Source organism: Cynocephalus volans, chromosome 15 (assembly GCF_027409185.1).
Source record: "Cynocephalus volans isolate mCynVol1 chromosome 15, mCynVol1.pri, whole genome shotgun sequence".
Lineage (NCBI taxonomy): Eukaryota > Metazoa > Chordata > Mammalia > Dermoptera > Cynocephalidae > Cynocephalus > Cynocephalus volans.
The window spans coordinates 91,243,619-91,266,991 of record NC_084474.1 but is presented as its reverse complement, the minus strand read 5'-3'; the positions used below and the strand labels follow the sequence as shown (position 1 = coordinate 91,266,991).

Genomic DNA, 23,373 nt, shown 5'->3' with positions numbered 1-23,373 from the left:
CACTTGCAGATTTATTTATTTATACTTATCTATCTATCCATCTATCTGTCTGTCTGTCTATCTCTATCTATGTATCTATCTATGTATCTATGTATGTATGTATGTATGTATGTATGTATGTATGTATGTATGTATGTATGTATCTATCTATCTATCTGTAAGGAAAAGTCTTACAGGAAACAAGATCCATAATGAAAAATATCTCTGGCATTTTCTGATGTTGTCCAGAAATTTTCAACAGAATGGGAATGATTTTCTTACAAAAAGTAGTAAATGTCATGTGGGTGCTGAACATTGTACCGGGTCTTGCGCAGGGAAGCTTATTTAGCTGATTAACAGCCCCCAGGGATGGTTATACCTAAGATGAGAAAAGGAAGAGCCAGGATTTGGTCTTCGGCTTGTCTCGCCAAGGAGATGTCCCTTGGGCTTAAGCAAGGGTCCCACACGTGGGGCCTGGGTGATCAGGCTCAGAGTGAAGGTTTTGTGGAGTGTTCTCTGTGTGTGCTGAACACGTCCACCTCCACAGAGTGCAGTGCAATGAGCAGGCCCTGGCAGGGGGCTTTTGGCACACGCATGATACCGGGTTCCTCATAGCAATAAGCCATTTGTGCAACATGGCCAACTACTGCAAGGAGAGGGGTTCTCAGTTGCTTAGACTTCACAGGGTGTCATCTCTTCTTTTTTGTCAGGGTTCTCGAGGCTTACCTGGATTCCCCGGCCCCCAGGGACCAGCTGGCCAGGATGTAAGTAGAGAGAAATGGCATGGCCTCAGTGAAGGGCTCCACGTCCTCCCCAGGATCCCTTCTTCCATTGTCCCCTGGATTCCCCCTTGACCACAGGGCCAGCTTCTGGCTCAAAGATTTCCAGGAAGCCCCAGGGACTTTTTGTTTTTAATTTTTGCTCTTCGTGGCCTATAATTTTACATTGTCCTATTTTATTTCTTATGCTTTTGTGTTAACACTCTCAGAAACTCTTAAGCTCCTGGGTATCCCATACAGTGTCTTCTATTTCTTGATCAATTTCCTTGTATACCTAGCCAGTCAGTTCTGCTCAAAGCAGGTACTGCCTTCTCCCTGGACTTGTTCCGGACCCTTCCCTGGAATGGCTCTCTCCCTTCAAGGGAATTCCACAGATGTATCTGATGCTTATTGAGGATGTGTCACCTCCCACTTTTTGACAAGGCAGTCAGCTGTTACCTTTATTATCTGGCTTGGATATATCTGAGCTCCAAGAAGGGAAGGACCATGTGTCTTATGAATCTGTAGGTCCTTGATGCCTAGGACCTGGCTTGCACATAGAAGTTACTTGATCAATATCATACCAAACGGATAAATGAAAACCATGAGATCTTATAGCACAAAGATGTCTGGTACTAGTAAGCAGCAGTACTTATTGCTTAGATGTTCCCTTTTCCATCTCTATATTTTCAGTTTATTATAAGCAGGAAAAATAAAATCCCTTCCCTTCCTTGGGTCCTATTTCAAAAAATACAATTACTCTCTAATTCCTGTCTTCAAATTTTCAAATTTAACTGCTCCATTATCAATATTACATTCTTACAGCCAGTCAAATAGAAGTATTCTCTTCCTTTTCAAAGCCAGCCCTTCCACCCGTGTTTGGAAGAGAATTGAGAAAGTTTAAGACAGGTGTGTGTGTGTGTGTGTGTGTGTGTGTATGTGTGTGTACACAGTCTGGTGTGCATTACACACTGTGTGTGCGTGAGCTGTTTTTGGTTTTGTGTTTAGGATAGAAGTTATAAGAGGGGTATATCACTGCTCTAAACATTTACCACTGTCAGATAGTTCCTGGGAAGCCATAGGTCTTCAGCTGAGATTAGAAACCATGAATTTTTATTAATGCCGGACTTCATGTTTGGGCAGTTTTTCCCCCACCAAGTTATACTTGACAGATACAGAGGCTGGCGGAGGAGGTGGGTGGGGTGCGTAGAGTAGGTCAGGATTACATACTTATCCCAATGATTGTTTTCTTTCTTTCCTCTCCTAGGGTGCACCAGGAAATCCAGGAGAGAGAGGGCCTCCTGGAAAACCAGTATGTCACCTTATGGTTCTGGATGACAATTGATCATCATCAGTCAGGGCTCCAGCGAGAAATAAAATGCAACTCAGACAGTTCAAGAGGCTTTAACAAAGAGACTTCTTACAAAGCTGTGGGTAGAGGGAACTCATTCAGGATGCTGTGAGACCCAGAGATAAACCGCAGGGGGAGGCCGTTACCACCATTAAGCCTATTTTCAGAGCCAAGTGAGACTTTGAATGGGACTTCCAGATAGCAACTGTAGTGTGCTTTGAAAGCCACTGCCAGAAAGCTTGGCCTGAGGCAGGAGGGATGGTCTTCCCCACGCTCCAGTTTCCTGTCCTGTCGGTGCAGTTTACTGCAGGCCAGCAGTCAAGTGAGCTCAGTGATAGTGATACGTCCTGGATGACCAGCCTCCCGTGGCATGGAACAGGACAGAGAAGGATAAAAGGTGGATCTGGGCTGAGCCGGTGGGCAATGGCAGCCTCCGCTGCAAAAACCTAACATGCCTGTTTCCACCCCTTGGCTGGGTAATGTCAGCACCTCCTGGTCACCCACTTGTAGAGTGGCAGCAATGTCCTTTCTTGTCTCACAGTCAGAACAGTGGAAGCTGTGAAAGGTTAAGCAGACGTAGACAGCCCTGAATGTTAGGTCCTTGGCAGTGTGGCCACAGTCTAGCCCAACAGTTTAGTTCCTACAGGCTTTCTTGATGTCCAGCACCCTCACGCTCATCTTGTGGGTCACTGTCTGACTGAGTTACCAATGCCAGAGAAGCCCAGAGGGTTTATCCTGCTACCCAGGCCGTGGGTCGACCCTCCAGGGAAAGGACAATGAGGGTGAACAGGTCTGGATGAGTAGGGAGGCAGCTGTGCAGATATGGGAGGAGTTAGCCCATTGGGAGATGCCACCTACGATGGAAAAGACGGTGGCAATTAAAGTAGGAATCACAGGCCTCAGGAGCGAGGCCACAGTCTGGTTTCAGAAACCAACATGCTCACCTGGGCAGAAGCGTCACCTCAAGATGGGTCTGAGAGGCCACTTGTCTCCTTTGCAAGCCTGGCCTAATACAAGTTACAGAGAAGGACCCAAGGCACAGAAGCCCCTATGGGCTCGGACAACTGCCCTCTCTTATCTGAGTTGGTGGCACAGCAGAGACCTGGATGGGTCCTGCAACTTTCTGTAAGGGTCCTGCAACTTTTCACTGAAGACTGTCCCATGGGATGAGAAATTCGGGACAACTATTCACTCCCCTTTCCTTCTCTGTGGAGTTAGATTTATGGCAGCCAAATAAGCCTCACAGAAGCCACTTCCTTATCCAAGTGCAAAGCCCTGGTGAAGTGGGTGGAAGAATGAGGTTCAGGCCAGAGGTCAAATGGGGGTTCAAATGATCTCTGCCAAATCTAGACCCTGCCACCTCCCTGCAGAGAGAATTGTCAGCAGAGTCCAACTGACATTATGGACAGTTGTGATTGTGTCACAGCTAGTCACCAGCAGAACAGAAAGTCAGAATGAGAGAGAATAGGTCTATTTTGGACCATCTTTAGATTCACTGAACACACTCCCCCCAAGTGGTCCCAGATGTGGCCCAGTGGCTATCAGGGTGGCTCTGATCTCGCTAATCAGATGAGTCATTGTGTCAGGGATTTCCTCAATTTCAGTGATTTGCTAGAAAGACTAACAGAACTCAGAAAAGCTGTTATCCTCATGCTTATGGTTTATCACAGTGAAAGGACACAGATTAAAATCAGCAGAGGAAAAAGTTGCATAGGAGAGGTTCCAGAAGAGGCCAAATGCAAACTTCCATTTGTCTTCTCCCAGTAAGGTTGTGCAGATGCTCTTAATTCTCCCAGCAACAGTGTGTGACAACACTCACAAAGTGGTGCCCCAGGGGCATTCACTCGAGCCTTGGTGTCCAGAGTTTTACTGGGAGTCGGTCATGTAGACATGGGATGCTCACGTGGCTGACCTTCATTACTCAGACCTCAGCCTCTCCAGAAGTCAAACTGATACTGTGTGGCCTGAGACCCCCCAACTGGAATCCCACTGTTAGCATCACCTGTCTGGCTTGGCCTTGGACAACAAAGATATTCTTATCAAGCAGGACATTCCGAGGGCTTAGTGGTGATCCCCCAGGAGCTAGGCAGGGGTCAGTTCTTTCTTTGGCGTGTGCAGAGTTTGGGCACTCCGGGCCTGCTGAGTTGATCCTTTACTGCCCCATACTCCATCCCTCAGTGGGTGGAGAAAGTGACCCGCAGAGTTTCTCCAGTGCTGCACCCACCTGGGAGAAGCATAGAATTCTGCACTAGGAATCCCCTGTCTGGGGTTAGGGTCTCTGGCAGCAGAGCCTGCAGTGGGGGATTCTTGTGCCAGTGATTGACTGAGGGAGTGCTCACCTGCAAGGATTGAGGGAAGCAGGACGTGACAGGGAAAAACAGCCCATCAAAGATGTGGGTTCAACTCAAGTCTAGCCTCAGCCTGATCCCACATGGAGCTCTAAGGTGTAAATGGCACCACAGAACAATCCCACCTAGACGTATGGCCCAGCCCTTTTTGCCCCATATCAGTCAGTCATGGGTGGCATTGCTTCTCTGGCATTTCCAGCCAGGGTGCCCAACACTGGGATGGGTGCACAAGAAGTGAGGAGATCCTATGCATGGCAGACTGTGTCTTCTACCCCCAGCGCTTCCCACTGTTAGTTCTCTTAACAGGTTGTGCCTAGCAACAGCCCAGCAGGCTCCACCAGCTCTGCAGCGGCAGAAACAGCAGTCTGGCCTGCAACCTGTGTCCACCTTCATGAGGTCATGCAGATCTGTTCCTTCTGGAGACCTATCTTGTAAGGTTTCAGAAATAGGTCAGAGCAAGGCATTAATGAAATTATCTTCAAGGCCACACTGTAACTTCCTGAAACTTCGCTCTCCATTATTTCTCCTTTTGCAACCAATGCCCAGCCACGTTGTCTAATATAGCTCACTCTAAATATGTGAAGAGCACAAATGACAGCATGAAAATATCCCAAATAATACAATGCCAGCAGCATAAAAATGTCCCAGTTTGGAAAATATCAATCCCTTTCTATTATTAACTTCCCAAGGAGAACGTACAATTCTTAAACATAAAATACCGTATTGTGGGAGCCCCAAATCTGAAAGGGCACTTGTGTAGTGTTTGCCTATTTCAAAAATCTCACCGGGGCCAATAGGTAGAGACATAGCTTCATTAGACTTACTGGAGGTGCTGGTGGCAGCCGGTCAGCTGGAAATCCGTGCTGCCACGGGGTACATACAACAGTTATGTAGTGAACAGATCAAAGTAGGGGTGTAAATCATTTGCATGCATATGTGTAGTCCCTCACCCAGCTCACAGAACTCAGAGTGTGGAAGATCCAGCTGAACAGATAAGTTAACTTACCTGCTCCCTTCTCAGCACCAGAGTAGTTAACACTAGTGTTCTAACTCCATTTACATGCTAATTTAGTTACTCAGGGCTCCTGCTTCCTACAGTCTTCCGTTTGTCGTAAAGAAGTGCCTTTCCTTGGGTAACTACCTTGGCCAGGGGTAGTTTCCCAGGGGGAAGGGGAACTCTGGGGAGGAGGGATAGGTCTATGCCCAGCATTTGCCTTACAAATACCTTTCCCTTTTTAAAGTTTTAATAAATTGCTATTACAAAGGCTGGCCTTCCTCCAGAGGGCCTCGCCCAGATAACTATGGGGGTCTTGACCTTGTCTTTTCGAACTGCGTACTAAATAAGTTCTCATGCAGAGCTAATAATTCCTTCAGCACCTCTAAATCTGAGCTCTTCCAACCTCAGTCCCTCTTGGGTATCCCTGTCTTGCAGTAGCCCAGAGGGCTGATTGAATTTCTGAGCCTATAACAGAAAACAACACAAAGACATCCTCAGCTACTACAACCGTTATCCTGTGCAAACTTATGTGACCATCAAGTGGCTTTTGTTAACAACAGGATGGAACAGAAGCTCCCTGGGATCAGAGAAGGGAGAGTAGCCAGAAAAACTGTGGTTTCAGCCTCCCCACGATGGCAGACTAGATTCATAATTCATATGCCTAAACTCCAACTTAATCAGAAGAAACCACCTACTACAAGCTGGATTGTGGCCATAAGCTTTCCATATTCTAGGGAAAAATCACTCATCTTGCCTCTGGTGAATAGGTCCTTTAACTCCTTTCCGTTGCAAAATTGAGATGTTTGCAAAGTAACACGGCAATCTCTACTTCCTACCTAAGAATCCCTTCTTCCGTCTAGTGTCTGCCATTCAGTTTCGAGTTTCCTTCCTCGTCTTGTGCTCGTTGCACGTACGTGTGAACTGGGCCTCCTCCCCATCTTGGGCTCCAGGCTGTCCACAATCATAACAGGCCACACCCCGACTCACAGGGGGATTGAACATGAATTCAGTGACCCTCAGACTCCTGCATATCTTCAGAGGCTTTGTAATTCTTCCTGATTTCTAAAACCTCCTTTCAGGAATTAAACACTTTCAACCTATAATGACAGATGAGGTTTAAAATGCAATTTCACTTGGGACAGTTGACGACATGGGCTTAAATTCATACTAGGTTGTGAGTGATTGATTGCTCCAGCTGTTGTCCAGCTGGGAAATCCATGACAGATTGTAGACGGCGTGTTCCCTTGCCTCCCGGAGTACCAGCATGACCTATCAGCTCTTGATGAGGTTAGGGAGAAGGCACCACCAGGAGAAGAGAAGAGGCCAATGGAAGGAGAGTGGAGAACAGAAAGGCCTGGAGTCAGCCAGGTGTGGCTAGGACTGGCAGCCTGTGCAGTTGCTGCCTTGGACGAGTCTTCTTTCTGGGGCTCCCAGGCTTGAGATGTTTCCTGGGCTGTTTGTGTCCCTGGCATGGTACAAATGTGTAATGAGTTACAGATCACATTTTGAAGGCCTTTCACTTTCTGAGGATGCATGGAATATGATATGTATGTATGCATGTCTATATGTATTTATTTATTTTTACTTTGACAGGGCCCCTCTTCACTACTGTCTCCAGGGGACATAAATCTCTTGGTTAAGGTAAAAGCATATAAGAAATGTGCATGTGTTTGGGGTATTGCGGGATTGGAGGTCTCAAAATAAGGTGTTTTTTTGTTTTTTGTTTTTTGTCTGAACAGCTACATGATAGTATTAACAATAATAGCAACAACATTTGTTAAGAATGTGCTACGTGCCCGGGTATGTGCTAAATTCACACTGTCCTATATGGCAGCCACTGGCCACATGTGTCAGTTTAAACTAATTAAAATTAAATACACCTAAAAATTCAGATCTTTGGTCACACTTGCCAAGTACTTAATTGCCACACATGGCTAAGACTATCTTATTGGGCAATGCAGATATAGAGTAGAAAGTTCTGGGCAGCCTGTATTAAATGCTTAAAGCACATCTCTTATTTAACTTTCAGAATTATCCTTATGAAGTCAATACTATTCCTGATCTTGTTTTGCATATGAGAAATGTGAGACACTGTGAAAGTCAATGAATAGTATAGAATAGAATAGAATATTCTAGGAATAGAATTTGGTTCTCACTGATTTTGGAGGCTGTCCTCTAACCCCACACAGGACTGCTTTGTGTTCTGACAGGAGGGCTGGAGGCAGAGCCACACAGCTTGGATGTGGGTCCTGCTGCAGCAAAGGCTAGGATCACAGGCTTACGAGCTGAAGCAGCTGCTGGACCCTGTAGCCAGGACGAATCCAGACCTGAGTGCAGACTTACCTGGTATCCAGGACCATGTTAGCTTTCCCCGTGAGAGTCAAAGACCCTGAGAAGTTGAGCAAAACTCGACTGGGGCAGGGCAGGGCAGGGCTGGAATTATACCTGAAAGCTAAGTTGTATAGGTGTCCAGGTACCCAGGCAAGGGCCTCGGGCCTTCAGTGGCAGAGAGCTGGGAAACTCTGTGCACAAGAGGCAGGTGGGTGAGTTTTAAGGTGCAAAGGAGCAGACTTGCTGCAGTGAGTGTGCAGGCCCTTTTGGTGTCTTTACATCAAGCCTTTGTCTCAACTTTGGGTGAAGTCAGGCACTGGATTTTGTGCAGTTCATCTCTCCTCGCTTCAGTGTTCTAAAAGGCGCTTGGGATTTCAGAAAATACCTAGTTCATGCGTGAGATCGAGGGAAGAAAACGAAAGAGAAAGAAACCGTTCTCGGGAGCCTGGTACTTTTAATCTCACTTCACATTGAGGTGGCTTGATGGAAACATTATACATTTTATTAAAAAATGAGTGGTAGAACAATCTTTACTGATTTTTATTGATAGGAGAGAGAGTTTTTTCCACAGTGAAGGACATGACAAGAAATCATTATCTATTGATTCAATCCCTTGTTTATTACAGGATTTTATTAGCCTAGATCATTTTTATAATTCCCTTGCTGTGGAAGGAACTGGGTTTCATCACCCTCGCCCCTCCCTTGAGGAGTTCAACCTCAAGGAGTCTTGATCTTTATGCCAATAATAATAGGAGTGAGTGCTTAAGGGTTAAGCATCACACCTCAGGGCCACAGCATTGAGACAGATATTTATTCAAATATCTGTCTAAAATACTTTTAGCAGTATTTTCTAACTGCTAAAAGATGCAGCTGTTTTCATCAGGGCAGCTGGAAACCCAGAGGGAAATCAAGCACCCACATTCAGGGTGGCCCCTGGAGACTCCCTGGTCCCACAGAGCTGCTCTTTGCCTGGAAATCCTGCAGAAAAACAGCCTGGGTTGGGTGGGTCTGGCCGTGTCTGCAGAGCTGATATCTTTAGCTCCCTATTTTGTATAGTCAGCTACTGCCACCTCGATGTTGTAGGTTAAAGCCTGCTGTTATAGTCTAGGTGGGCTGGTGGCGAATGCCTCTTTTACTGAGAAGGTACCTTTTATCACAATATTTGCCTCTGCCCCAGAGTTTTATAACATCATATAGCTCATTCTGATAGTTGGAAAATTGCCTGAGTAGAAAGTTCATCTTCTAAGTGTGCCTGCTAAATGAATTTACATAGTTGGGTCTGTGCCCAGAAAGGTCATCCCCAGGATGTCTCCATTAGACAATTCCCTTGCATAAATATTATTTTGTCCAATGCTCACAAATAACTCTTTGAGTGGGTTCTATTACCATCTGCACTTTACAGATGGGGAAGTTGAGGCATAGTTAGGTGAGTTACTTGTTTGAGACCACAGAGCTGGGCAGTCACAGAGCCAAGATTCAAACCCATTGTGACCAGCTCTTGTAGTGTAACCTCTCTGCTCTCCAGCTTCATTTCTGCATGAGCCAGAACTTCCTGGAAGCTATCTGATGAAGTACAGGCAGCTAGCTAGTGAGTTCCCTGCCTGTCACCTAGAAGTTCTGAGATGTAGGCTACAAAACTCTTTGGTAGGAATGTTGCAGTGAGGATTCAGATATCTAGGGAGAAGTTGGATGAGATGATCTGGATATTATTTCTACTCCAGGGAAGCAACAGTTGCTTTCTCCTACATAGACAGCAGCAGTCCTCCATTTGGTAGGTGTATTACTGAGCACTTACTTGGTACATTGTACACACTGGATATAGTACTGTTATAGGCATTGGGAGAAAATCACCCTTGGAGACTGATACAGAAAAAGAGAAAAAGATTTTTATTTCCAGGGGCCAGGACTGCACCAGCCAATTCAGCGTGCATCCCCAAACCGTCTTTGTTCTCAGTTTTTAAAGCTGCAAGCACAACAACTCAGTTGCCCAATCACCATGCCAAGAGGTATTAGCCAATGCAAGCAAGCCAACAGTACATGAGCTAATTTTGCAGTTAGCGGAGCTCCTCCCATCCCACCCCCACTTTCCTGCCTAACTTTCACACAATGGAAGGGCTATCTTAAGTGGCCTCGGTTCTGCTCTTAGAGAGAGGGCATTTCTTCAGTACTGCATACAATGACACAGTGAGCTGCATTTGCTGAAAATATCTCAGACAAAATGAAGGGGTAGAGACCAGAAGGGATTCAACACTTATAGATTACACACAATGAACCCTGCAACATGCTAGGCACTTTGCCTGCATTTCTTCATTTAAATTTTGCAACCATGTCCTAAAGTAGGAGAATGATCCTTGTTTACAGATAAGAAAATAGACTCAAAGAGATTAAGTGACTTGCCTGAGTTACCTTGAGGTGTTACCTGAACACATCACAGTGTTCTGAGCTAGTGCTGATCAAGGAGGTATGATCTGTGAATGGAGCAAGGCAATAGATTTAGGGAGGAAAATAATAACCAAAACCACAATGGCACATGTAGCAGCTAAAATTCATTGTGCTTTCACTGGGTGCCTGGCATGGAGTCAGACTTTTTCCATTCACTATTTCATTATCACAAGACTCTGTTTCACAGAAAAGGAGAATGAGGCTCAGAGAGGTGAAACCATGATTCCAACTGGGCAGAGTCTTCAGTGGGGTCTTGGAAAGCCCTCTGGTTGGACTTAAGTCCCTGTCCGGTCTCAAGGCACTCAGAGAAAGTGTGAAATGCCCTCAGGAGAGGATAGTGGTGCAGGTCAGGAGGGATGGGGGTCCCAGGATCTCAGGAGCCAAGATGGGCATCAGTAAGACTGCAGGTTGGGGGCTGGTCTTGCCCTTAGCTTCCTGGATTCCAGGACTGGCTCAGTGTGATGAATCCAGCCTCTCCTCTGGTATGTCTGGGGCTGTTGACAGCTCTGGTCTTCAGGGAACAATCCTGTGGAGTCTGAGACTAAGACAGACCCAGGCTGGGAGCCCTGGCCTAAATTAGAAAAAAATAGGAAAGTAGTATGGTTTTATACTATTACTCAGATACAACCTTTTCTTGCTAAATCTCAGTGACCAGAATTCTTCCTGCCACCAGGCTAGCTCCATTCCCACCCATCTGTCCACTGTTGCCATGTTTCATGGATGCATCTCATTTTAAACTACTATGAGAAAAGGTTTAGGAATAGGTGAGTTCCTCCCAGTTCTGCTACTCTTCCAAACAGAAACCAGCAATCAAAAACAGTTTCCTTAAGCTTATCTTTTCATACTTGCTTTATATATCCCAAATATTTAGCACTCCTAATCCTACAAATGCAATCAACTTCTCAAACCATCCACTAAAGGAAGGAGACCCAAGACACCAGAAAGTCAGGTGGTTGGTTGGTTGGTTTGTCTTAGTTGGTTGGGTTGCTTGGTCCATTCATTTTTGAACTCATGCTCTGTGGAAGACTATTTGCTATGAATTGGACATACAAAGATAAAAGAGCTCTACCTCTGTCCTCTGAGAACTCACATTTTCTTTTTGCCTAGTGAGGAGAGGATAGAGTTATAAACAGACCACTTCAGCAGTGAGACACCTACTTCAATAGTGGGAATTCCTGAGGTCCATGGGAGTACCAGGAACCTGTCCCCATGTTGAGGCAATCTGGAAGGCTTCCTGGAGTAGGAGACTTCTAAAAAACCTTCAAAGAGTAACTAGGAGCAAAACAAGTAAGAGGAAGGTGGGCCATTCAGAGTTGCTTTTGTGATGGAAAAACTTTACCTTCCTGAAATTAGAGGCCAAGGTGAATGCTAAATCACCTGAAACCCCCCTCATTGAATATGAACACATGAAGCTTCCAAGTGCCTTTGCAGGTGCCTCTGGTGGGGCATTAAAAAGACCACAGTCAGAGCATTTGTGTTAGTTGACACCATTTAACAAGGAGCTCTTCAGGACACACATTCACTGTGGTCTCAAGCTTGGCACAGTGCCTAACACAGAGGAAATGCTTTTCAAGTATGTTTTCAATGAGTGAGTGACTGAGTGAATAAATGAATTAATAATAATAGCTAACTATACTGTGCACTATGTATCCTGACATGATTTTAAGTGCATTATTTGTATAATCTCATCAAGCCCTTATCACAAGGAGAAAGGGAGGAGGAAGAGAGGGAGGATTGGAGAGAAGGGCGTGGAGGAAGTGGCCCCAGAAGCTGGGCGTATGGGACAGGCTGGTGTGTGGCCAAATGAGCTTTATTTGGTGCATACTGCGCTCCAAGCTGTGAGACCTAGAGATGACAGTTGAATCAGAAAATGTATTTCCTGGGCTGACAGAACTTTAAATTGATGCCAGGATAGCACTTACCTGCCTCAAAGAAGTAGAACAAAGCTCAGCTCCAGGGAGCACTTATTAATGTCTTCCTTGGGCAAAGAATAAAGCTAAGCCTGGCCGAGCTTGGGCGTGGGTCACTGCCACAAGGTCCTGGGGGTGTGCACCTCCTGCTTCCTTTGTTCTGCTTCTTTATTCAGAAACCACTTTATATTGCCAAAGGCAGGACACAATTCAGCTTTGTTTGTCTCTAACCTCAGGGACAGAGCATGCTATTTTTAGTAATATTAAATGTTTGTGTTAAATGTGCACTGTAATGGTTTCAGATGTTCACAGATATTTTTATGTGCATTTTTGACATCATTTTCTCTACATTTTGGGCTATATTCCTGCAATTGGGCTGGCCAGGAGTAGGGAGAAATGGGGTAATAATTCAGATATATCAGCACTGAAATTTAACTTTCAGTTAAGAGAGGGAAAAGGTGAAGTCCTGACACAGAAGCATCTGGGTAATGACTCATGGATCTTAACCTCAGAGATCCATGACCTTAGTTCAGTGGCTGTCAGGGCTGCCATGTCGCTTAGGGAGATTTTTAGATAAATCCTTTTCAGGAGTCACCTATTTGTCTTTCCATCATTGCTGGCATCTAAAAACAAAATCTCCATCTGGAGGTGTAGGAGCCATGGCCACTTGGCTTCGCAAGTAATTGTATGATTCATTCATTCATTCTTTGCCTCTCATCTCTCAGGACGTGTGCAATGACTGCCCTCCTGGTCCCCCAGGCCTACCTGGTCTTCCAGGTTTTAAAGGGGATAAAGGTCTCCCGGGAAAGCCAGGGAGAGAAGGCACTGAAGGGAAAAAGGTAAGGAGAAAATGGGAAACTTGGTCATTATTATTGCAATGAAAAAATATTATTCTGATGACCCCAGCACTGCCTTTCCTGCCTCCGAAAGCATTCAGGCTTTGAGGTGTTAAATATAAAGGAGGAGGAATGGGTTGTGAGGAACAGCTACAGAAAAGATAGGAAGCGGGCATTTATGGGTCTTTGTCATTCTACTAAGATGTTGACGGTGACGTTCCAATACACGTTGATGTCCAGAAATACACACTCATTCAGTCAACCTTCCTTCCCTCTGTTTCTTCCATCCAACAACTTTAGACTGTTATGTAACAGGCACCAAGATAGGCACTTCAGATTATAAATCCATCCAACCACCCGTCCATTCCTTTGTCATTACCTGTGTGTGACACCCTATTAAGTGTGTTCCAAGTGTCAGTCAACACTTAGACACTGGGGAGACCCCCCCCAAAAAAACTGATACCCTGTTCTCATGGAGTTCATGGTCTACAGCGGGGCAGAATTGGAGGGGAGAGAGCTTCAAGGGTGTTTGGGAAATATAATTAAAAGCAAAATCTCCTCCCAACCCAGAAAACCTCTCCACCAAGGTAGAAGTAAAAGAAGACAATTTTATATTGAATAAACATTAAACCAGAATGTGATGTGTATCACAAGCTCACTAAGAGGTTGCAAAAACAGAGAGAAATCTCACTCTTACATAGCCAGGCCAACACAACCATCCCTTACATTTGCGTTCTCAAGATAAGCAGTAACTAGTCCTTACATAAGGAGACTGGATGACACCATTTGTCATGCACGCTTATCCTACATTCATCTGGTAATTGGGGTGGCTATCCATGTGAGCTAATCGGCCTTATCCAAAGGAAAAATAAACTTCTCACACCTTTATAGCCGGGAGTAGTTCTGCAACTTGGGGAAAAGGCTCCTACCAACCCACAGAAATTGGGAGATAGAGATTTGTTTTCTTGCTAATTACATTTCAAAAAGATGGTTCCTAGGTCCTGGAGAAAGACATTCCTGGGTCATAAAGCTGGCAAAAGCCTTATTATTTATTTATTTATCTATCTATCTATTTATTTATTATTTATTTATTTATTTATATTAACCATACGGTTTTGGGGTCCTTGCTGACTCTGGAAGGGCTGTCCCTCCCACAGCTAGCCTATTACTAGAGATGACTGGTAATAGCTCTCTTTGGATGAACGTGTTTTTCACATGCAAAGGCCTTATTTAGCTTTTAAAAGGATTGCGTACATTTCAAAGAGACAGAGAGAGGAACTCACAATGACAAATTTTCTAAAGTAAATGCTCTTAAGAAAAGCGGTGAGGGGAGAGTCTCTTCCCTTATTTTCAAAAGGGAGAATCAAGACTTGTATTTATTATCTGTGTTAGCCCCTGCATGGGCAGATGCAGCACAGATGCAAAATGTGAACTTTAATCTGATTCTCCGGGCCTTAAGCAACACTGTTCCCCCTCCATAGACCCAGCTTATAGGTGATTTTAGCATGCGCCCCATGGGTGTGCCACAGTCCTGAAATTCTGCTATGCACTCTGGGACCTTGGGAGGGGACAGGGGCCAATCCTAAAACTGATTTGACTAGGGATACTTTCACTTAATTAAACTCTCTGTGGCATCTTATATTATAGTATATGGGGCAGTAAATAGATGTGTTTGAATATTTCTACATCCATGTTTTGTATCTCTCCCTTCTCCCGCTTACTTTTAAACAGCTCAAAAGATCTTTTAGTTAATTAAGAGGGGTGGGTCTATAGGGGTTGATTCCAGGATCTTAACCTCAGAGATCCATGACCTTAGTTCAGTGGCTGTCAGGGCTGCCATGTCGCTTAGGGAGATTTTTAGATAAATCCTTTTCAGGAGTCTCTAAGGCAAACCCTTTGCATCAAATCACTGGTGGTGAGGCTTGGATTATATGCATTTAATAATAACAACGGAGGCAGTTCTGATGTTCAGAACCACCCAATGCTCCAGTCCTGGCAGGACCTGGCAGGTGGCCGAGAGCCCCCTCCTCCCACCTGGGCAGCCCCTCCTCAGAGCCAGCCAGCTGACACTGCCGGCCTTGAAGTACAACGAAAATGATCACAAAGCTCACCGTGTGTGTGTGTGTGTGTGTGTGTGTGTGTGTGTGTGTGTGTGTGTGTGTGTGTGTGTGTGTGTGTGTCTGTCTGTGTGTGTGTGTGTGTGTGTGTGTGAAATTATGCATGTAGAAAGCACATGCGTGCACACACACACATAATGAGATGCTGCTAAATTTACACTCTTTCTCTTATTGCAGCAGGCATTCCTTCTCTTCTCAAATGTTGGTTATCTATCACGTCATTACTAGTTGCTCTAAAGTGTAATGGCTTAAAACAACAAATGTTTATCATCTCACCCTTTCTGAGGGCAAGAATCTAGGAGTAGCTTGGCTGGGTGGTCTGGCTCAGGGTCTCTCATGAGGTGGCCCTCAGTCCCTGACCTGCAGTCACCTCAAGGTCCATTGGTGGAGGATCCCTTCCAACCAGGTTCACTCTTGTGGCTGCTGACTGAGTCCTCAGCTCTTGGCGGGCTGTTGGCAGGAGGCCTTGGTTCTTTACCACACAGGCCCCCCCCCAGAGCTGCCTGAGTGAGGTCAGACACGACAGCTGGTTTTCCCTAGAAGGAGTGGTGGGGTAGAGAAAGGATGAGGGTAGGGGGGAGGCAGGCCAGGGTGGGAGACAGTCATTTCATACCCTAAACTCAGAAGCAACATGCTGTCACTGCCATATTCTGTTGTCCACACAGACCCACCCTGGTACAAATGGGGGTGGGAGGTTACTCAAGGACTGGCCGCCACACCAGCTATGCCCGTGATGGCACAGCCACACTCCGGGCCAACACCTGCCTTCCCCTTTGCTCAGACACACTGGGGACAAGGGCAGCTACAGGGAATCCCAGGGGAAATCAGTGACTAGGTGCACAAGGCCGGTGGCATGGTGATGCTGAGGGTGTGGGCTACAGACATTCTTGTTTGATTCTTTTTCTTGTGTCCCTGCTACAGGGAGATGCTGGTCCCCGAGGCCTCCCAGGGCCCCCCGGAATAGCTGGGCCACAGGTCAGTGATATGCTATAAACTTCTGCATGCATCCATTCTGCTCCCTTGCTGCTTAATCTAAGTTTGAGGAAGAGTGATGTTCCATGTGAAGGATCCATGGTTTTTAAACCAGAAAGCCCATGTCCCATGTCTAATCATAGCACAGACCATCTTAGTGACCTCGAGCAGGTCAGTTCAACTGGTGGAGCCAGAGTTGCTCATTTACAAGGACCTGAATGTTGCAAAGGATAAAATGCACTAAAGAATTGAAATGTGTTGTACTTACTGACTAAACTTTGGGCCAGACCCCTCAACTTGACCACTCAGTAATAAGAATAAAAGCAGTGTCAGATATTTGTTAGAATTGAATGATACAATGCATAAAAATAACTTGGCACCCAATTAAAAAAAAATAGGAAAGTGCTTTACAAGTGCAGGTATTTTTATTCTTTATTCTTATATGAAGGATGAGGCACCTATCTAAAGTCCACAGCAGAGCTCTGTGGTGTCACAAAGCCAGGATGGCCAGCGCAGGGAAGGAGGAGGTGTAATCTCAACCACACAACAGGCAGCAGGGCTCTCTCTGGCTGTCAGAGAAGTGTTCTGGGGCTGTGGCTGTTCCAGCTATTGGTGGTGATAGTATTTATCTCTGAGAAGAGACTGCATGAGTGCTGGTATGAGGGCAGGGAGACCTTCACACCCATATCCCCCTCCTCTATTATTAGTGCTCCCCTGGGGGTGCTCCCTGATCCCCTGTGGCCTCTGGGCTGTTGCAAACTGTGTACTTCTCCTGGTAACTCTCAGGGTCCAACATGTCCCTAAGTCTCATCCTGTGGCCTGGCTGGACAAGAGCATTGCTCATCTGATGGGAGAGGCAGCATAGAATTGTCACTATGAGAGAGACCTCGCCTCGGGGCTGGAATCCCGTCTCATCTCTGTGACCTTGGAATGATTTCTTAACATCTCTGTGCTTCTGCTTCCTAAAGTAAACTAGAGGGTAAAAGAGAAGTGACCCGGCAGGTTTATTGCTGTGACAGCCACAGGTAGAATGTTCCCATCCACACCTGGTACATGGTAAGCACTCAGTCAACATTCGCAGTTTCAGCCCACATCAGAATTAAGGTGAGGACTTAAGCATAAAATGTAGGGGCAGCCCAAACCTCAGTAACCAAGATAAATAATACCTTAAGGCACTTTTTAAAAAATTTTAAATCAAGGCAATCAATCCAAGAGGAAAAAAAATCAAAATTAAGACAGGACCGAATCCTCCACTTAGAAGACCTTTCTCACAACCCAGCAGGGTTGGATCCCAGTGTGTATTTAAATTTTGATATTTTGTTCATCTTGGATTCTTTTAGATTCATTTTGGCTTTTTCAAATATTATATGAATATTATGTGTCTTGGTTACCGAAGTTTTCGGTACCCAAGGTGAGTGCCTTGCTTGCCTTACCCTTGGCCCAGCACTGATGAAGGGTTTGGAGCTGCAAGCAAACAAAAATACCATGGTGTGACACAAAGCACTGGACACGTGGCTTATCAGAATGAAAACCTCCAGGTCTCCCAGGCCATGGCTGGCAGGCTAAGATGTCTAGCATTTGTGCTCCATAGATTTTATGAAAATTTAGAGGGCTTGGACATAGCTGAGACTCACATTTCAGGAACTGCAGCTATCAGGTCTCGGTGTAGATGGAACCAGAGATTTTGCTCAGGATGGTGTTCAGTTGGAAGATACCAGGAAAGTGTAGCATCATCAGATGTCTGTGTGTGAGAAATGCCCTCACCTGTCTGATGCCAAAGGATGGACATGGAGACACGAGGTACAGCGAAGTGAGACTTTAATTATGGTCCTATAAGGTTCGGGTGTCTGAAGGACAGGCACACAGAAAAGGGCTGTAGCAAGCAATTTATTCCCTGGTGCACAAGTCCCTTCTCCCAGTTCCTCATTGACTGAGAGTTCTATGGGATGCACAATCTTCCTGGATGATGCCTAAGATTACCCCGATTTATTACCCCCTTATAAGAAATTTCTTTGTTCGAGGGTTCAGGACGAGTCTGAGAAAAAGGCCCACTAAAACGCTATGAAAGGAGAAACACCAGGGTATGAAGAAAACGATAAAGGCCTAGTAACTGATTTACCATCTCAAGGAGAACTCTTATCTGTTCAGTGACCCTCCTGGAATGGGCTGGACCAATCAGACATCTTTCGGGGTGGGCCTGAATCATTTCTGAAAATGAATCTCTTAGATTATTTTCTTACATGTGCTACTTATGTGCATTATCCCTCTTTTCTGGGGTCACCAGCAAAGGCTAAGCTCCTGGCCTGGAGGATTCTTTGGCCCATAATTTCAGCTGATCCTTAAGTAGCCTTTGCTGTCAACTTACTGGCTTCTGGGCTTAGCCTCTGCCAAGGAGGAATTGCCTTTATTTAGAGAAATAAAAGCAAATCAATTAAGCAGATAAGGCTTTTCCTCCACTGAGTATGGATTGTTTTCTCTATTAGCCCAATCCTGCGTGAAGTGCTGATGTTATGGAATAATGGTGTTGCCTTTGTTCCTTTATAATTCACTTCAAGGGAGAGTTTGCTCCTTTAAATATTTCAAGAAAGCCAGAGAAACCTTTTATCCAGGGGAAAAAAAAAATTAGTGCTGCATCTGAAAGATAGTGTTCTAGCTTCTCTATTTGGGAGTTGGTAATGACCTTGAGAAGTCCTTGGGGCTTAGGTCTACTCTGCATGAGTCCCCAGGCAGTTGCTGTGGGTGTTGCACTGACTGTTTGAAGGGCCGGGTGACCTGCTCTACAATACCATCTCCTGCAAAGGTCAGCTTGATCCTAAGAGGTAGAACTATTGTCCCACTTTACAGGTGAGAAAACTAAAGTTTAACAAGCCTAAGTGTCAGTGTTACAAAACTAGTAGGCTGTATAGCTGAGGTTGATCCTTGCTAGTCCAACTTCAGGACCTCCACTAGCTAGTGTCCTTTTATACTCCTAGTAACACTAATTCCAGTGCCAGCGCTAAGGATAGCTCCCACGGGACACCATGCTTTTGTCTGCACTGTCTGTGGTAATGCCCTGTGACAGTAGCTTCTTATCAACCCTTATTGCTGGAAAAATGAGTCACAGAGGGGTTAAATTTCTCCTCTGAGGACTAGAGGTCTGTTTTGGTTTTTTGCTTTAAACTCAAGCCAGTTTCTTTGCTCTCTGTTTCTCCCACACCACTTTGCAGAAAACAGAGGAGGACTGTTTCATTTCCTCTCTGTTCAACTTCACTTATCAAACAGTATCTCTGGTAGACTTGTGGACATGAAGATGAATTTTTAAACTGAAAATGCTCCCCATGACATTCTACTCATGATCATTGTTAGTATACTTTTATATCTAAAGGCTTTGGTGTTCATTGGTCATGTGCATTGCCAGGACGGTTTAGTTCATTTGTTTGCGATTGTGATTCAGCTTTGGGATGCAGCTTCCTCAAGATTTATCTTGCAAGTTTGCAGCTGCTCTCCCCAGTGGCTAGGTCTGGGAAGGTTAACGTCATGGTCAGTTACAGAGCTTCATTCTAGGGCTTTGAAACTGCATAAAACACTGACTTTAAGAGACAGGGTCTGGAGATCATGGCTGCTGTTATTATTTCAATCCTTACAGAGAAGGAAAAAAGAACAAGATGGTAATCACAGCAATGACCCGGGTAGCATGTATTTCTACAGCATCACATAGAAAAGCCTCTCCCTGACTGGAAATGATGATTGTTTTGTCTCCCATGAAAAGCATTTTATTTCCTTCTCATCACATGCTCACCAACCAGGCAATGGGGTCTAAAGGGAGCCTGCCGTGACTTGGAGAGACCATATTGAGCAGAAGTCCTCACTGGGAGGTTCTGTATAGTTCTGGGGAGGCAAAGACAATACCTGCTGTTATTAGCACTGCCACAAAAGGCCCTGGGAATCCCATCCTGCCCAGAAAATAACACAACACTATTTACTCCATGCTCTCTCCAGGAGCAAAAGTCTCTTGGCACCCATAACTGCCTACATTCTGAAAGACTCTAACCAAGCATCCCTTTAAATAGTCTCCTTCCACGACAGAAGATAGAAAGAGAGGTCAGATATGAGTCGTGCCTTTCAGGGCCTGATGCTGTGATGGAGAAGATAGACTGGCAAGCTAGTAGGTGACACTTAGAAAAGTCGGACTGTGGCTGGCATGCACAGAGAGAAGTGGGCACCAGCCTGGGCTTTGGAGGCTGAAGGTTCCCCAGTCAGGCTCTGCCTCTTATTAGCTGAGTGAATTTCAGTTACTAATTATAGGACTTGGGCACTAATTTGACTTCACTGAACCTTGGGCCCCTCCTATCTCACAAAGAGCATGTGATGGCTAAACAATGGGCAATTTACAAAGTGCAGCATGTAGGAAACATTTAATACATGTAATTGCTAGTGATCCTTATAATTCTTGCTCCATCTGAGTTAATAACAACTGCAACAGATTGTCAGGAGAAGAGTAAATGACTTTAAAAAATTAACACCATGAACAAAAGATAACCTAGGAAGTCACCTGGAACAGGTAGGATTTTAGTTACATTGAAGGGCTAGTCAGGGATTTGCCAGGTATCCATGGGGATAAGTTTTCCAAGCAGACGAATAGTTTGTAAAGGTTCAGGTGCAGGGCTTGCTCTTAGAGTAGCAGAGACTTACTAACTTGAGAAAGTCTAAGTCCTGCTCTCAATGGTTTGTAAACTCTTCAGAGAATTCCTGTTCAGTAGATTCACGAAGACCAGCATTCTTAGAGCAATCCCTGGTGTGAATGTAACCTCTAAATAATTGTCACACCACATGCTTGGCACCTGATGGTATTGGGAAATTATAATTAAAAGCAGAACAAAATCTTCTCCCAACTTAGAAAATGTCTCCACAAAGGTAGAAAGGAAAGAAAACAATTTTATTAATGACTTAGTGTTAAACCGGAATGTGATGTGCATCACAGACGACCTGGTAAGAGATTGCAAAGACTGAAAAAAATCTCACCCTTTTATATAGCCAAGTCAATACAACTGTTCGTTACATATACATTCTCAAGATAAACAATAACTAGTCATCATGTGAAAGGATTTGATAGCACCATTTGTCACACGTTTGTCCTACACTCACCTGGCAATTAGGGTGGCCATCTGTGTTAGCTAGTTGGCTTTATCCAAAGGAAAAATAAACTTCTCACATCTTTGTAACAGAAGGTAGTTTTGAAATTTGCAGCCAGGCACCTGCCAAAATTAGGCTGTCATGATCCCACAGGAACTGGGAGACTGGGACACTGTCCTTACTGATTAATTTCAAAGAGATGGTTTCTAGGTCCTTCTAGGTCCTTGAGAAAGGCAGTCCTGGGTTCCAGGATTATAAATCTAGCAAAAGACTTATTACACTTTTGAAAGGATTTACGTGCATTTCAAAGAGATTGGAAAAGAACTCATGATAAGTTTTCTTAAGCAAGCTTTTTAAGAAAGAGAAAAAGAAAAGGGTCTCTTCCATTATTTTCAACAGGGAGAATTAAGCAGTTGCAATGGCTAGTCAATGAACACATTCTAAAGAGAACTGAACTGGTGAAATCTGGTAATCTCCCAGGAATATGAACTTTGGGCGGCAGGGTTTTTATCTGTTTTGTTGATTATTTTATCTCCAGTGCATGGAAAGGTGCCTGGACCATGGTTAGCCTGCTCAGTCAGGCTTCCTGACTATAAATCCAGTGTGGCTGACATTAGAAAACCAGTGGAACAGACATCATTGCCTAGGAAAATAGCCAGGAAGGTAACTTGGGCATGGAGAGCCTGCTTGGATATTTGATAATCAGACAAATGTGGATTCAATCTCAGACCTTGCTTTTTATTAGCTGTGTGACCACAGGTGAATGACTTAACCTGTCTGGTCTTCAGATTTCTTATCTAACAATCTGATAGTAACCCCTACCTCAAAGAGGAGTCTTATGGTTAAATTAGATATCACAGACACATTAATTTTTTTTTTTTTTTGCATCAGCTCCGGATATAAACAAAGAAATACATGGAATGGGATCTCATGTGGAAAGCCCTGGCAGTGTGCCTGGAAGAGTGGGGGCTCTGTAAATGTCAGTCTTTTTTTCTGGAAGGAAGTGAGTCAGGCTTGGGGGTGGCTGTGTTTGCTTTTATCCCTGGCTGTGGTGCGGAAGGAGACAGGGACAACTGTGGAGATCCTTGAGCTGCTGACATTTTCATTGTTACCAGATGAGAGTTAAAACCACTCTATACCCAGTCTGAGGACTGGAATTTGAAAGGAAACCATTTACCTTTAAGGCAATTGTCCTAAATGTCAGGGAAGCAGTGTGCTATTCTATGTCACTTCTGTTCATCGATGACAAAGCAGCCTGCAGATTGTGTTGGCTTTATGGATTTAGAAACAGTAGAAATAATCACATGCAAAAATGTTGAAACAAGTGTTCTTCCCCCCCGAACCCATTTTTTTTTTCCTCCCCTAAACAATGGTATTTAGCACTTCACAGGCATTAGCTCTCTTAACCTTTCCAATCTACTCCAGGAAGGCAGGGGGCCAGTGTTGTTATGTAGTCACTGTCACCACTGGACTGCTGATGTGGTAGAATACTCTGGATGGAAAAAGGGCTGCACTTGACATTTTGATGAGAGAGTGTGGGCTTCGGGACCCTGAAGGACCCTCACAGATTGATCTGCCCCCATCCTTTATATACTGGATGAACAAACTGAGTCCAGAGAGAGGATATGATCTGCTCAAAGATGCAGAGATAAGGTGTGACAGGCATGGAATCAGAGCCAAGAAGGACTTACTGCCATGGACTTATATTACTGCATAATTGAATTCTTTTAAAGGAGCTCAAGTGTTTTTGTTTAATAACATCTGACTGACATACATTAGTTAACTCAGTAAATGCAGAGCCAAGATGGGTGACGTTAAGACATTGGAATCTTTGGATGTCACTTTCAGGGTTAGTCTGTAGAAAATATTTTTGGTACGCTGCATAACCTGAGTGTTTTGATAACCATGATAATTATGATAATGACAATGGGGATGACTATGACAGCGATGATGATGATGTTGATGACAATGACATTGATGGTCATGGTGATGATGACCATGATAGTGATGATCGTGATGGTGATCATGGCAGTGATCACAATGCCTCTGTGATGGTGATGGTGATGGTGATAATGATGAGGAGAAGGATTATAACTAATGCTTATTGAGAGCTAACACTGACCTGTCATTAGTCTGAGCACTTTGCTGATTTTAGGTCATTTAACTTTCGCAACAATCCCATGACATAGATACTAGTACTACCATCTCATTTTAGAAGCA

General features: G+C 44.7%; 1 protein-coding gene across 1 annotated transcript in view; it reads left to right on the top strand.

Moving 5' to 3' along the window:
- Positions 1-23,373, top strand: part of COL22A1 (collagen type XXII alpha 1 chain) — a 274,799-nt gene that overhangs the window by 204,960 nt on the left and 46,466 nt on the right. Inside the window, exons 41-45 of the mRNA XM_063079935.1 lie at positions 690-743; positions 2,005-2,049; positions 7,027-7,074; positions 12,842-12,955; positions 15,991-16,044. Coding sequence (XP_062936005.1) covers positions 690-743; positions 2,005-2,049; positions 7,027-7,074; positions 12,842-12,955; positions 15,991-16,044 — 315 coding nt within the window. The remainder of the gene's footprint in view (positions 1-689; positions 744-2,004; positions 2,050-7,026; positions 7,075-12,841; positions 12,956-15,990; positions 16,045-23,373) is intronic.